The sequence below is a fragment of the Vanessa tameamea genome, chromosome 25, assembly GCF_037043105.1.
Source record: "Vanessa tameamea isolate UH-Manoa-2023 chromosome 25, ilVanTame1 primary haplotype, whole genome shotgun sequence".
NCBI lineage: Eukaryota > Metazoa > Arthropoda > Insecta > Lepidoptera > Nymphalidae > Vanessa > Vanessa tameamea.
In genome coordinates this window covers 5,308,511-5,325,570 of record NC_087333.1, presented here as the reverse complement: position 1 = coordinate 5,325,570, position 17,060 = coordinate 5,308,511, and the positions used below count along the sequence as shown (strand labels likewise).

The following is a 17,060-nucleotide window of genomic DNA, read 5'->3' as shown; positions in this document are numbered from 1 at the left end:
AGGCCAGTACAGAAATATACACTTAAATAATAATAGTCTTCATAATACATTCTCAAAGTCTAAAGTTTTTGTTTTTTAAGACTAGCTACCCGTCCCGACCTTGTGTATAATCAAAAATATAAACGAATATTATGAACGAGTCAACAGCTTAAATTATTCTAACCGGTAACCGCTCGTGTTACTTAGCATTAATTAAAACTAAAATGGGACGTATCCTGATATGTATGTTGTTTCATGATAATTTACTTCTATATAAAATGATTTAAGTCAATCATTCGTTAGAAATTTGAAAGTGTGGCCGCAGCTTCGCCTAGAGTCATTTCCTAGTAAATGTCACTAAGAGAACATACATACATACAAATCGAACGAAAATATTGCCTATGTTACTTCTGCTAAAGCTTAATAGCTGTCTCAAGGTGAAATAATTAATAAAATCCCTTCACTAGTATCATAGTTTCTCGATTAAATTACACACAAACAAATCTTTCCTCTCTATGATATGATAGACAGACATCCAAACATACTAACTATAGGATATATAATATAAGTAATATTAAATGTATAATAAATCTAAACGATAACTAAATCTCTTATAAAAAGATTAATGCGCCAGACAAAAGGTATTTAATTGCAAATTCCGGCATATAGAAAAAACTCAACGCACACCAAGAATCCATTGTAAATTAATTCACATTGTATGGAAAATGATGATTATGTATTACAATTGATTTTACTTCGTTTGGTCGTGTCGTTCGTGTTGTTTTAATATTTTAATATCGTGTTACAGTTTGGAGAATATACCCGAGAGGTTGAACAAGTCGGATAACTGGGCTGAGACGTCGTTCGGGAGGGAGGTGATGAATGTAAGTAAGATTTATTATCTTTGAGCTCAATAGATATAACAGATAACAGAGTATATAGAGTGGTAATAACAGGATCAAGGCAAAGTTCCCCCTCCCCCATTAAGTAGAAGGCTTGGATGTCATTTCATTTCTTCTGTGTTTTCATTCATGATGTTTTTCTTTTCCGCAAAACGTGAGTAAATTACATGAAATGTATTATAAATAAAAACACTAATTGATTCCGTGAAAATTGAGTTGTGCTTGCTTTAATTTGAACCCGTTTGTCTATGAATAATATATACATACATGTTCTACTCGCTGGACTACTTCAACTTAACTCAAATCCACTTAACGAAACCCCTATTATGACAACAGTATATTTAAGAATTCTTTGTTATATTAACTCATCTCGGTTTTGCGTTAAAATGATTTCAGTGCGTCTGTTTTAATGGCATTCGAAGTGTTCCCAAAACATATAGATATATATTTATATATATGTGTGTGTAACAGTGGTCTATGATTGATGGCAAAGCTTCATATATATTTAAAATGTGTAAAAAATGAATACATACATATGTAAAATGATTCCAGGTTGTAAAGAAAAATAACACAAGTTACAAGAAAGCAGTTCAGAGCGATTCAGACGAATCGGGCAGCGCCTGCGACAGCGAACTGGACGAGCTGCTTGATGAGGCGCTGGAGGAAGAGGGACCCACGCCGCCTAAGATAAACAAGGTGAATGAGGTAAACTTTAACAATTTATCCTAAGCGCGAGAAAGGGAGAGCAATAGTGCAAAAATAAGAAATTATAAGAAAAGCGTATTATGTATTAAGCTATTTGTCTTCTTCTTTCGAATGTCAAATCAGTTATGACAGAACGAGAGAAGTCAGTGTTTAACTGAAAATATAAATATATATACATATATTTTGAAATACTTCATATTCATCGGCGTGGAAACCTTGTCACTGAATAGTATAAACTCCCACACCACGACAACTTCACATACAAGACAATCTGTAAATTTGTCATGAGTGGGTAATTGTATCTCCAACATTTAGCGTTACAGACACTTGCTATATTAAATTAATTAAAATATATCACATACCCCAAAGGTTACCTGTATATGTGAATTTTTTGTGTCCATGTAACAAAATAATAATATTAGCACGTTTAAAACTTCTATGTATATTGTAATAAAGATTAAAGAGCGTCCTCGTATTATGGTCAAAGTTGGGCAATTTTATTATTGATTTACTTTTTAATTTAAGAAATGTATCCAGTTCACGGTATATGTCCAAACGATCCTAATATACGGACGCTTACAGCACGGCAGCCTGTCCTCATCGAGTTTCGTGTACCAGGAGAAGGGGTTCAAGTCGCCGCTGAAGGGGCAGGTGACGCCGTCCAGGCCGGATCGCGGCAACGAACTGGTCCACAGCGTCAGTTTCTACAGGCGCATGCAGGCCGTGAGTATAACTTTTCAGAATTTTATAAAACAATTTATTAGAATGGGTTTTACATATTAATTAAACACCAGTTCTGATCTGATAGATGATATGAATAGTCAAACATGCTCATCTCTACTACAAATATTGCTTGTCAAATTTAAGCACAAACAATATGGTCGAACAACCTCTTTTATTCTTAACCCAACACTGGACAGGTGCAAAACTTATTATAAAATAAGAGAAAATGTTTCGTTAAATGTGTAATAATCGTTGCAGTCGTCCACCCCGTCCACCCCGATGCGCGTGGTGCGCCACACGTCGCCGGAGCGCGACGCGCCGCCCGCGCCGGAGGCCGTGGCCTGCGTCACCACCGTGCGCCAGCGCATCAAGGAGCTGCAGAACGAGATCTCCAAGCAGCAGACCGTTATATCGCAGGTGCGCACATACGCTCATCATTGCACTAGATGCACCGTAAATGTGACTTTAAAACTTATAATAACTATTTAAATTCACTCGTCAACACGTCACTGGGACATCTTGGCTATTAAAGAAAAGTAACAGCCATTAAATGTGTCACTGCTGGAAAAATACAGGGAAAAGTAAAGGAAATTTTCATTGCCGAGGACGGGATCATTTTATAGTTGCATATAAAAAGTTAATAGTGTTTGCCCGGCCGGAACCCGCAATCGTCGGTTAAGTTTTACATGTTGTATTCGGTTTTAGGCCAGCCAAGCTCTGAATCTCTGTGCGGCCACCATCGAGTTCAGCGGATCGACTGAACAAGCGGAAGGGGAGAGACTACTCCTGCTAGCGAGTGAGTATAAATTCACCTATAGATATTTGAGCTGTAAGTTATATAACTATGTATTAATCCATTAATACGTCAACAATTACAGGATCTGTCAGATAGTGATCGTCTGTTATTTCATTGGTATATTCGCACACAATTCGACGTATGTTGTTGTTTCCAGTTAGTTAATATTAACAGCTCTAAGTATTACCTGGCCTCTCAATGTATGAAGGTGTGGCTATATCTATTTATATATTAAGTATGGTAAACATCGAATGTAATGTCCGCAGCTCACCGCCGGCAGGCCTGCCTGCACGAGGTGCAGCGCCTGCAGGTGGAGGGCGCCGGCCCCGCCGCCACGGCCGGCATGGCCACCCTACACATGAGCAACCTGCAGGTGCCGCTCCGGAGAGATTATATAAGACAGCTGAATGCCGGTGAGAACTATACCTGATATATAGTAGCTTTAAAAACAAAATTTTAAGCTTTTACCATTTTTTTTCTATACAAATAATATAAATTTTTATCTATTGTTGAAATTACAATTTTTTTTTATAGCAAATAATAATCCTATGAGATAAATTGGTTGTTCCTTTCTTTAACGGCTTGTGTGGATACTATCTGTAAATATGTTTATGGTAAGCATGATACCACTGTATTAAAAGACAATCAGAATGCTTGTATCTAGGCTTCCTGTCCAAGGTAACTTTTAAAGTCGTCCTTGTCTAGAGGTTTGTTTATTATTTATTTGTATTCAAAAAAATAAATTTAAAAAAGTCTTTAAACATATACTAGATGGCGCAGTGGGGCACCACGTCGTCTGTCTCCTGAAATGTCGCGATCGAGTTCTTGCAACGAGCATGCAGCTAACAAAACCCAATGCACCCTTACACTTCCCTGACGAGATACGTATGGACGGACTTACAAGTGATTTCAAGGTATTGTATAGAGAATGGAAAAGAAAAAAGATAAAAAAGACCCAACCATGGGACATTTTTAAGTAATCACTTACACTTATACTACTTCTAGGTGACCGTTGAAGTATACTTGCTTCAAGCATCCAAGGAGGTTCTACCGCACAATGTGAAATATCACATTTCAAACAAAAAAGTATGTATAAACACAATTAAATACTGAACTGAATACTGAATATATGTTTATTTTTCTGGATTAGTCTATAATTCATATTATCACTTTCCAGGGCAGCTCTAAGCTATTAACTCCAAAGTCCAAGGTATCGGAATTAAAAGCACCTCGCGTGCAAAGCCCAGCCGGCCCCATGTCGGTCCGCAGCCCACAGTTCCAGTTGCACGGATATTGCATATTTGCACTCCAGCAAGCTACACGAAAGAATTTCACACTTAATAAGGTATGAGTTATTGGAAAAAACATGCTCTCATTGAGCTATTAGAGCCTCGATTATTTAATCGTCAATTCACATATAATATAAAAGATTTTTTAAGTTTTGAACATGAAATAAATATATATTTTTGAGAATTAGCTATATTATTGCAGGAGTTATAATTAAAAAAAAACTATTTTTAAAGAATTCGTCTATTGTTCTTATATGATTCAATTAATCTAATCATTAAACATTGACAAATAATATGAAAAATATAATTATTTGTAAAAATCATAAAATGATTTTGGGATTACTTGATATGCTATAATTTTTATTATCAATGACTTTTAGGTGCCGCACGGCAGCCCGCTAGAGGGCTCCCTGAGCGTGCGGATCAGCGCGCGCGTGGTGGTGCCCCCCCCGGCGCCGCACGCCGCCTTCCTCACCGCCTTCGACGACGTGTGCGGCCTGGGCGCCTGGCACCGGCGTTGGTTCCGCCTGCAGCCGCCCATGCTCTCCTTCTGGAAGTACCCCGACGACGTGCACAAGAAGGTAGCGCTCCTCTTATATAAAACAGGTTGCTCCTATAAATTTCGCCATCGTAGCTGTGCCGTAATTTCTATTTCTTTTTATTATTATATTTTACTTTTACTGTAAGGCATCAGTTGAAAAAGAGTATCTCACTGAACTGGCCGTTTGCACAGATGCCAATCGGTGACATAGACCTGTCGACGGTGATCTCCGAGAGGGTGGTGCGAGCGCCGCGCGACCTGTGCGCGCGCCCCAACACGCTGCTGCTGGAGTCGTCCGTGCCGGCCGGCCTCATCGTGCCGGACAGCGGCTCGCTCGTGTACGTGCGCGGCGCCGACGGCTCCGTGCGGCGCCGCCACCTGCTGGCCGCCGACACGCCGCTCGACCGCGACCTGTGGCTCGACAAGCTCAACAGCGCGCTCGAGTACGTGCGCTGCTCCGCCACCGACGACTGAGTGCGGTGTGTTCGTGCGACCGGGACTCGGTGTTAATCGAGCTTTATTTCTATTTTATCGAGTACGTGTCGCTGGTTGGCAGTGCATGTTAGGTTACGTACATGCATACGAAATAAATCCAGATACGAATTACGTATATAGTAATCACTGGTATATATATAATGCTTGTGTGTTAGTGATGCATCCACTGTTGACGATGTCGACATAGCTTGGTACACAATGCAAATATTACATTATTATAAGTCGGCACGAGTCGTGAGCACAGATAGGCTAGATATAGTATAAGTAGTGGGGGCTAGTTCACGTATGTACACTTTCGGCCGATTGACAGCCTCCTGGTCCTTCGTTCCTCCAAAGAGACGTAAATATGTTATATTGTATCCGTGAGCTGGTTATGCTCCCAATGGCACCGAAATGTCGAATTCGGTCTTTGCTTGTAGCAATTTTAAATTAGTAATTAAAACGACTTACTCATTGTATCATAAAAAAACTATAAATAAAATATTTTCTTTCTTTAAAAAAAAGGAACGAAGTAAACCCATCACAAAGCCACTTTAATGTGTTCCGCGAGAAAATTTAGTATGAAATTACAAAAGATTTACAAAATTAATGAGAGCCTTTATAAACCAGTGTTTTCACTGGGTATTTTCATACGAAATCTTAATCTATTATAATAAATAAGACTATTAATTCACCAAATTTTATTGCAATGTGTTCAGCTGTGAAGCTCATTTGATTATTTAAAAAATATATATTTATAATGACGTAATATAAAAAAAAATTATACTTAATACATTTAATGCTTTGTTATTGGATATTGATAGAATTTAATGTACTTAAATTTTAACCATCGAAACAATAGAAGTTATTTATCACACTTGTAAATTGTTTTGAAAATGCGATTCATACTTTAATTAATTAAACTTTTTAATTGAATATAATTAATATGTTTGCCTTATATTAACTAAATATATCGGCGCTATTTTTTAAGACGTGGAATCGTAATCGACTTAACTCGACTCGGGAATCGAATCGACTTTATAGATTAAAATTAAAGGAAATGAAACTACGTATCATACTGACAGAAGATACCTTAACTGTCATTTCAAAATCCCAAGGAAGATAACGTAATCATTTATTTTTCGAGTCGAATGTATTTGAATAATAAATATTGTGCATTTTACGAGCAGGTAATTACATTTTCGTAAGACGCACCGTTTAAGAGATTAAGAGTAGTTTTCGCACGCGTTTGTTAGGTGGAGGGCAGGTGTTTAGCACTTCTGTACTCCCCGACAATTTGTACGCAAATTTCATGATAATCCCTTGAGTATTTCACAAACTCAAATTTTGTATTTATAATATTAGTAATAGAAATTGCAAAAACGCGTTATTCCAGCTGGCGGCAACGCTCGCTTAGGATTTACCCCTCCTTTCCAATGTTTCCAATAAAAAAATCTTTTATTAATAGTATTATATTTAGACTAACATATTTTATATCACTTATTGTAAAGTTTTTTTTTATATGAACGATAGTGAAGTCGATTAGTATTGCAATAACTGTATTTTAACTATGAAATGTTTAATTGTAAATAAAATCAATTTATTATTAGAATAAATTACAGATTTCAACAATTTGTTTTTTTTTTATTAAGCCCTTTATAATTCATATCTTATATTTAATTAAGTTACTCTGTCTGAATTGTTTTGTCTCATAATATATATTTTTTTTTTAACATGGCAACATTACAGGCTATTCCAATCGAAGTAGGATTAAATATAAACAAATCTTAGATTTACGTATTTCATGCGATTTGCTAATAACTCAGCTATATTGTGCAATACTCAGAGTTTATGATAACTATACCTTTATAATACAACATTATTCCAACTTTAATTTTACGTCCAAAATTCTGATAACAGTTTCGTGGCGTTCAAAACGCCATTTTTTCACAAATCCATCATGATTATTCAAGCATTATTCAAGATCTCGACCAATTATATCGCGTCAATTTGCTCAGAGTTTGTTTATAGGTGTGTAACTATAAATTGATAATTGTGTGTGTTTTTTTTGTATGTAATAGCCTATTATATATCATATCGAAATAAAATAATTACAAACATATGTATTAAATTCATTTTTTGTCAGCAATTATCTTTACAGGTGTGATTATTACAGCTCTGATCATCAGAAATATGGAATATTGTCGATGAGACACCTTATTATTTATGATTAGGTAATCTCGATGGTGTGTGTGGTGCCGGACCCCTTACAGTAAATAAACTTTTAGACAAAACTGTCGGCGTCGGCCGTTTATTATATACTAAAACCTTCTCCGAATTGCGATGCCTTTTATGTTATAAGTTTTGTGTTTACTGGTTTAGTAGTTTTTTCAGTTGGGGAACAATAAAACGTCTCCTTATTTATGAATATAGATTATTATGTTATCTAACCAGCATGTTGTTATAACACAAGTGAATTTCAAACATTTGCTTTTGAAAGATTTCAATAATGTTTACATACAGTTGATTACATGATATAATACAAATTTCAACATTTCACATTTTAGACATTTCATGATTGTAGTTTGATTTCATTTCTTTTACTTTTCGTCTTCATAAGTGACTGCTATGTCCTCTGGTTCCACTGGTTGTCGACGATGTTTGATCAGCTTGTCCTCTGATAACCCTTGCCTCAATTCGTGCTAGAATAAAAAGCAGATATTATATAAGTTTATCTTTAACTTCTTATAAAACTTCTCTGTTAGAACAGAATCTTTATCTCCAGTTTACTGGAAATAATACAAGGATTAAATAAAAAGTAGTTTTTTATATAGTTATTAAATATATGTTTTTGAATACTTTTCTTTGTTATTTTTGTAATTTATGTATTGGTAATTTAAAGATTTTGTACAGATTCAATGTATTTACTTCTTACAAGAAAATGACGACAAAGGCGCGCGAACTGTCCACAGTCAAACATGGCGGGCGGTGACCGCTTCCCACCCGACCAGTCGCGGCTGAACGTCACCTGCGCCGACACCAGCGCCGCCAGAGCGCATACCGTCACGACGGTTATATTCCTGTACAAATAATAAAATTGTTAATGAGGAAACTGCTTATAAAACACTATTAAATACATTTCACTGCTAACTGTACACGACGCTAAACTTCCGGCATGTAAGGAACAGAGTGAAATAGCGTGCAGGAGACACTATTAGTTAGGGATGATCGGCAGACGTAGCACGAAGGTAGATATCAGCTTACGCGTACATGACACGTAATCTATATACATATATAAAAGCGAATATCACTCCCTGATTAATCACGAAATCTCAGAAACTAAAACACCTAAAAACTTGAAATTTGGCAGTTAGGTTCCTTTTAGGAGTACACATCCGCTAAGAACGGATTTTACGAAACTGACCCCTAAGGGGGTAAAACGTAAAGCGCTATGTTCTTTGTTTTAATTATCATTATTTTAATGTTGTCGAACATTGTGCGGGTGGACGTTTACTTTTCAGGTGCTATGTTTTTGTGCCCTATGTGCGCTTCTAATTGCCGCAATATCTTCGCTTGGCTTTTATTTATAGTATCACTAAGCACTAGATCACTAAGCCATTATTATCGGTTGACAAACATTTACAAAAAAACAATTCTATAGTTTATTTCTAAATACAATAATGATAAAGTTTTGATTATAATACATAATACTCAATGTGCAAATATTTTTTTAGGATATGCATGGAAATTAGAAATCTATTTCCTAGCTACGCCTCTCTTTAGCAGATTCGATAATACATTGTTATTATCACTGCGTTTCTTTTCTTCTACGCTGTGAGGTATTTCCAAAAGAATGGTAGTATTTAGACAGAGAATAAGTATATATTATTTAAAAAAAAAATGAAGAGCAGGAAGATTTATCTTATAAGATATATATTCTGGTCCATTGTTCTCTTAATCGTAAGTAAATGCTTTTATTTCCAAATAACCGTCGTGTCCGAATTGAGAGCAATGTTACCAATAGAAATATAAACCAATAGAAACACACCCAAAACAGACTCACATTTAAGAATTAATCAGTAAAAAATAATCAAATTAAAAAAAGGAGCTTTAAGAAACTGGCACCAATCAAAATATTGTAAGTGATGCTCACCTGTAGGTCGAGAAATGCATATCTTAATGCTTCAAACTGTTTAAAGTTATGAAAACGTTTTCAAGTTATCTTGCAGAAATATCAAATGAAATAGCGGAATATAAAGCGTGCCCTACCTTTATATACATTTCTTGTATTGTACTGCGCATCTCCATCTTAAAGGGATCTTTGATATTCAAAGAATGGACAAGGGAGATACGTTTATGAAAACATTTTTATCTTTAAAGATATTAGATCGATGCGAGTGACCATCGGAATTGATACGATCGTTTTCAATTTGCAATTTTACGCCTAGTTCTTAAACAAAATACAATTGATGCGCTTATTCCTTACACATATTTAACGCTTCCAAATGTTTGTAATAGTTAAGAAATAATTATCTTTAAAGTCTAATAAAGCCTTTCCCTGTTATTTGTAAAAAAATATTTTGACAATGCTGTGACATTTGAAAATACTTTTAGACTAATTTATTGTATAGGTAATGTTTTTTAAAATTATTTGATTCTGTTCTATAGTCAGGGATACTTGTAAAATTATTTGAAAATATATCAATTTAACGAAAGTATATATGACGTTTGTAGATGTTTTATTTGTTGTAAATTAATTCATTTCAATTTTACCAATCCTAGGTATTTATTATGAGTTTTTTGTTCTGCCTCTTATAAAAAAAAAATATATAATTATTAATAATTATTGAAATGTGATGTATTTCATTATTATTCGATCGAAGGCATCGTGAGAAGAACTGCTAATGGCCGATGAAATTCTGCCACATGTTAACTAGTAATAATGTCGTCCTGATCGATTACGGCCACAGCGGCCAATCTCAAGGGCGACTCTCAACCCCTCACTCTCATAATCCGACGGGTCGGCAAATACGCCACCACCCTGTTCCGACATCAGACAGCCTCCAGACGGTTACTGAGAAATTGTATAGAGAAACCCAATAACTTTTACTCGGCGTGACCTGAGATTTGAACCCAGGACCTTTGGTTTTGCGGTCTTATTTGTAGCCATTAGATCAACGCGTCACATGTTAACTAAACTACAGTTGCAGCTATATGGGAACCCCCAAAGAAACCATGAAAGTCCCCCTGCTGAGAAAAGAACTATATAGATTTACCGAGGGTCTATAAATATTCTGAAAGCGTGGTTTAATTCTTTTATAAGTTTGACGTTGACATGTGTATCGACATTGTGTTTCAAAATTACGGAATTAATTATATTTATTTGTTTTTGAAAGACAGACAGACAAATAGAACACATGGTCGTACGTGATCGCCTTCGGTACATTATAACTCAACTTTAAGAAGCATAAGTAACTCCTTAACCTTAACGTATTGCACTTGGTAGGGCTTTGTGCAGCCCATCTAGGTATGCAATACCCACTCGTCATATATTCTACTAACAAGCAGCTACACTTGGTTCTGGAGTTCTGGTTTCAAGAATGAATAAGCCAGTGTAATTACAGGCACAAGGGGACACAGGGAGCCCTCCCTGAGCGTACGAATCAGTGCGCGCGTGGGGGCACCCCGACCCCGCCTTCCTCACCGCCTTCGACAACGTCTGCGACCTCGGCGCCTGGTTGGTGGCGTATTGATAACATAAGGAATTGCTTACAGCTTAAATGTATGGGCGATTATGACGATGACCACTTACCACATACTTACCATTAGTTAGCCCATTTTTAGCCCATTTTTAGCCTACCTATAACCTTATATTTACAAACCTTGGGACGGTCTTTTACCGAGAGCATTCGTATATCATAGCAGTTCAAATTCGAACATTACATAAGTAAGTGAATTAAACTGAGCATTATAGTGCTCAACCTGAAACGATATTGTAATATAGCATCACAGAGAGGGAAAAATCGAGCATCACAGTGTAAATATAAATGACTCGACAGCAGGCGAATGATCAGAATTGAATCTTAGATTGTTGTATTACCGGCGCCTTATTACTTGCAAGGTGATCATTGTTTTAACACGTTTATTGTTCTACAGATGTAACCGCTTATAGATCGGTTAATCTCCTTGTTCTATGTGATAACGGACATGAAAATAGAACTTTCTTTATCTGTGGATTATGTCTTCTGTGTTATAGTGTTTAACAAATAACTCGGTCCATATGAATATGCGTAGGAGTGGCTTCGGTGACCACGAATTTTACGGGAATTGTATTTGGTATGAAATTAGCGAAAATAATGTCATACCTACATAAAGTAGTTATATTAACAGCTTGTAAATATTCCTCGACTGGGTCGAGGCACCTACCTTCCGAGGTGAAAGTTGAAGGAGCTTACACGCTGATCCAATGCTGGTGGATAAATATTTAGCATTTTTACATCGAAATTTGACATATACAGATGTTGACAATGTCTACTTCAACGCTGAGCACGAGATAAACTATATCCACAAATTAACATGAAAATTCAGCTGTGGCTTCTTGGGTTTGAACCCGCAATCATCGTTAAGATGCACGCGCTCTAACCATTGGGCCATCTCAGATTCACTTAAATATTTTCAGGTACAGTATTACTAATGAAGGAGAAGATTTTTACACGACAGCCCAAAAAGAGTTTATTGTTTTCGGAGTTCATATTCATGTACATTTTAAACGACTAAATAGATTTGAATGTATTGGGTATTTATCGTTCGAATCCTTACATCATCCCAAGTGACGCTGTCATGTTTTAAATTTTATTTATGTATGCAAAATAATATTGAACACAGGGCAAAGCAAAACGCAGGACACTCTCAGTTATACTTATTTGATTTGCATTACGCACCCTGTCGGATAGGTAAACATTGTCGATCAAGGTGGTTTTTTAAGTCGGATCTAAACTTGCGACCCTGCCAATGCCTGGCTTACACGTTACATTAAATGAAACAGAAAAATATTTAAAAAAAAAGACATTGTATTCGGCCCGAAGTCAGATAGTAGGAAGTTCACTCTCTCCCGAACTCTTTCCGGTCGTGTTAGGTTTGCCGTCCCATCGGATATGAGAGTGACGGAATAAAGAGTTCACCTGTATTTGCACACACACTGCGGATGGTCTCCCACAAGATTGACCGCCGTGACTGAACCCGACCGGACGACATTACTGTATATTAACTTTTTTAATATAAATAATACTCATTTGATACTTTGCATTGTAATTCATAGCTTAACAGGGTTAAAGCAACTTTAATATTTAATTTGTCTTATTATATAATAACCTTGAATCAGACAACGAACAAGATTTAACCTACAATTAATTCAACACAAACAAGTGATTAAATTATTTCGTTTTTTTTTAACCGTAACATAAACAAGTTCACATTATCATAGTGTATAATTGTTATAAAAAGTAACTATAGATTTTAAATGTATCCCGTTTACGAGAAACAGATGGACCGCCGCTGTAAAAGGATATTATTGGACATAAATTCCTTCAGTTATTCCTTTAACGGCTTCACACAATCGTTGAGACGCGACAGGTGCCGTCCTTTACAAATACAATCCATTGTGTTTCGTTATTTATGAATAAACCGATCAAAACCTATTGAACGGCTTAAGCTGGATACAGAGCTTGGTTTAAATCTTACTATGAATGGTATTTCACCGCGTAGGTCGTCGCAGGACCTTAAACGATTAATTTAGATTAAATATATTTACATATAATATATTTTCCTTGAGTATTTACAAATCAAACGCTTCAATTAATCAAAGACGAAATTTAAACACCTTGAGTATATGAAACTGCGGTGACTCTTACCAGGGTATGTAACCACTAACTACCATTAAAATAATGTTTTTACCAACTGAGATACCTATCTCGACTAATAAAAAGTAACTACAAAATACTAAAGATTGAAAATACTAGACTGATTTTTAAGTACATACTTTGCCTGTAAATAACAAAATACTAAAAACAGATGAAAATATTTTAGTTGTTACCGTGTTATACTGCTTAACTATCTATCTACTGTATATATCTTTTATCTTTTACTTTTTGTTATTCTATAGCTTATTCTATACATATATGAAACGATCCTAAAATTAATTTCTTATGTTTTCGTACGTTTTGTTTTCGCTTTAAACGTAATTACTAACCTAGCCAACTCACACTACCTATGTATCTCATATTAATTATATAACTATTACTAGCGACCCGCCGGCTTCGAACGGATGCAATGCTGATACTAAATAGACTCTAGTCTTTATATACAACGTCCAACAAACCGCTATGTCCCTGCATTCAAAATCTGCTGCTGTAAAGGGCCTTATTAGTACTATATTAAGTGCAAAATGTATTTAAGGACTTGCATTGGATATGGATTAATGCTGGAGTGCTTAAAATCAATCATCATTCGTAAATAAGCCATTATTTCTCGTAAAAAGTAAATGATTAAAAATGTTTATTGTGGGTTAGCCCTAATAGATAGACATATACCGTTGCGGTTTTTTTTGTAGATCTATTTAATGTTTATAATACTGTACATTATTTTGATCTATCTAGTAGGGTTCAGCGAGCGTTTGCAATGTAAACGCAAAAAATGTGTTTATTCACGACATTACATTTGAAACCTCTAAAATTATCAGTGTTTCTCTATAAACATATAAACCTTCCTCTTGAATCACTCTATCTATTTAAAAGATTGCGTAGATTCAAGCGTAGATGCAAACATAGGGACAGACAGACAGCGGGAAGCGATTTTGTTTTATACAACATACTACATTGTATAGTGAAGTGCGCCCTGTAATGTTACTTCTTCAGTACGTTTTAGCAATAGATAGCAAATATCGTTTTATTTTTTCCGTGACATGATTTTAAAATATTGTGGTTCAATAGATAGAATTCAATGCATTGTATAACTACGATTATTTATAGATACTTAGGTTACATATATAAACAAGGTAGTGGACCATTTCACCATCCTGCACTTTACCCAAGAGATAAGATAAAAAAACAGTCCAGTGCCGATATTATTGACATATTATTATCAATAAACACAGATAATCAAGAAAAACAGATTCAATAAGTGTATTTTTTTTTTGAAAAATACCTCGAAAACGTAAGTACTTATAAATAATCTATGATCTATTATAGACGTTAGAAACACTGTAAGAAATATTTAATACATTGCCAATGCGCCACCAATTTCAAAACTAAGATGTTATGTCCCTTGTACTTGTAGTTGTTACACTGGTTCACTAACCATTCAAACCGAAACACATCAATATTAAGTTTTTAGTATTGGTGGACGAGAAGATAGGCCATCTGATGGTAAGTGGTCATCACCACCTATATACATTGGCACTATAAGAAATATGAAACATTACTTGCATGAACAATGCACTACCAACATTGGGAACTAAGATATTATGTCTCTTGTACCTGTAGCTACACTGGCTCACTCACCTTTCAAGCAGAACACCGGAATAGGCGGAATAGGTGTTGTTTGTGTGATAGCAACCCCGACGGGGTATTTTTTATTGCAATACAAAGTTAATTTACTTCGTATACAATTTGTTTATATAATACGATGGTCGTCGTCCTGACCGGTTCCGGCTACGGTGTCCAACCTCAAAGAAGACCAGTCAACTACGCAGGATATATTTTAGTGCACAAGACTGTTCTCAAACACAGGTGTACTCTGTATTCCCTCACTCTTATAATCCGACGGGACGGAAAATCTGACACGACAGGGAAGACTCCAGGTGCAGGACCAACGGCTTTACTTTCCATGGCACGGAATTCTACACACTTTTAACTTCCAGACTTCAGACTGTTACTGAGAAATGATGTAGAAAAACCCAGTAACTTTAGCGGGCTGATCTGGGATTTGAACCCAACCTTGGAACCTGCGGCCTTATATGTAGCCTAGACTAACGAGGCAGTCAAAGGCAGTTCACGATAACTTAAAAAATAAAATGGAAATTCATGATGGATATCTTAAAGAGAGACTCAAATGCTGTTACAACATACGTACTGAATTTATTAAATCATATCTTGAGATATTTTTATCAACTTTATTTTTGAACGTAAACAACAAGAAAACCTCGTTATGTATTTTCTATTCTTCCTCATTATTTATCTATGGCTTCTGACGTTGACGTAAGGTTTCAAAGTCAGGGTTACTATGTAGGTACTTATCTACTGATTTGAGATTGTTTATTTGCCATTTTTTTACGTAATGGTTGCAGTATTATCTCCGCAAGAATGAGGAATATTGTTTTGTCTTGTGCCTATGACGAGATACGTGCTCGCTTTGATCAATAAAAAGGTATACATGTAGATTAGTAAAAATAAAATGTTTTGAGTTCAGACAATTCGTTTTTATAATCTTGAAATTTACAAATATTCTATTTCATGAAATAAAAAAAAAAAAAAAAACATTTTTAAAAAGTAATAAGGAAATATTATTCTTTTTTCAAATATAATTTGTCTAGCTTTGACCAACACCGATCAGATTTTTCGCAACATCCTGGTGTCAACCTTCGTCTAGATGGGCGTTCTGCCTGCATGAATACCTTCAAAAATATGAATATATTGATGAATGCACCACATTCAAAGAGTTTACATTCCAAACCACCTGATCACCTCTCTTCTAAACTACAAACATTTTATTAAAACTACACAAAAAAAGGGGAAGGGTAAAAGGAGTCCGTACTAAGTAAAAACTTGTGTTACGGGTTCCTCGCCGTCCTTATGCCGTTACAGTACTCACAGCTGTATTTTATAGCTTTCAATCGATAAAATATATATTTTTTATTTATAATTTAAATAAAATACTAATAATAAATGTTCGTCAGGTGTTTGCCTTAAAGATTGTATTTAAAACTATTTACATAACTTAGTTAACAGCATATATTGACATTTACGGTTTTTTTTTATGATATAGGTAGGCGGACGAGAAAATCGCCCATAGACAACGGCGCCGTATGAAATATTAAACATTCCTTACATCGCCAATGCGCCACTAACGTTGGGAACTAAGATGTTATATCCCTTGTGCCTGTAGTTACACTGGCTCACTCACTCTTCAAACCGGAACACAACAATATTGAGTACTGCTATTTGGCGGTAGAATAGATATATGTATATATATATATAGAATAGATTAGTGGGTGGTACCTACCTAGACGAGCTTGCACAAAGCCCTACCACCAAGTAAAAGTATAAAGTCATTCTAATTCTTCTTGGGAACTTCTTGGGAATGTATGTGTGATTTTTCTCATATCTACATAATTACATTCGACTATATAGGTAGATAAACTGCAACAGCGCATATAAAATATATAAGTAATTGACGTCATAGCTACCGATTAATACTGATTTTTGTCAAAGATAACAGCGCCTAATCATCGTGAAATTTAAAATTTTATTGAATGTAAAGAAAATAAAATAATAGTGTTTTATATATTGTTTATATACACTTTAAATGTATATTCTAATGTCATAAATGTAACGGTACATCCTATTTTAATTTCAGAGTGCAGCTGTATTCATTCT

The 17,060-nt window shown here is 35.5% G+C and overlaps 1 protein-coding gene across 6 annotated transcripts in view; it reads left to right on the top strand.

The window, feature by feature from the left end:
• Scra (scraps) overlaps positions 1–7,041 on the top strand; it is a 60,534-nt gene extending 53,493 nt beyond the window's left edge. For 3 of the 6 annotated variants that reach the window (XM_064218937.1, XM_064218936.1, XM_064218941.1), the window contains exons 11-21: positions 788–863; positions 1,434–1,586; positions 2,169–2,309; positions 2,568–2,726; positions 3,015–3,105; positions 3,372–3,518; positions 3,877–4,019; positions 4,111–4,191; positions 4,283–4,450; positions 4,775–4,975; positions 5,128–7,041. In XM_064218937.1, coding sequence (XP_064075007.1) covers positions 788–863; positions 1,434–1,586; positions 2,169–2,309; positions 2,568–2,726; positions 3,015–3,105; positions 3,372–3,518; positions 3,877–4,019; positions 4,111–4,191; positions 4,283–4,450; positions 4,775–4,975; positions 5,128–5,409 — 1,642 coding nt within the window. In that variant the 3' untranslated portion in view covers positions 5,410–7,041. The remainder of the gene's footprint in view (positions 1–787; positions 864–1,433; positions 1,587–2,168; positions 2,310–2,567; positions 2,727–3,014; positions 3,106–3,371; positions 3,519–3,876; positions 4,020–4,110; positions 4,192–4,282; positions 4,451–4,774; positions 4,976–5,127) is intronic. The other 3 variants (XM_064218938.1, XM_064218939.1, XM_064218940.1) reach the window with 3 other exon arrangements.
• The last annotated feature ends 10,019 nt before the right edge of the window (positions 7,042–17,060 follow it).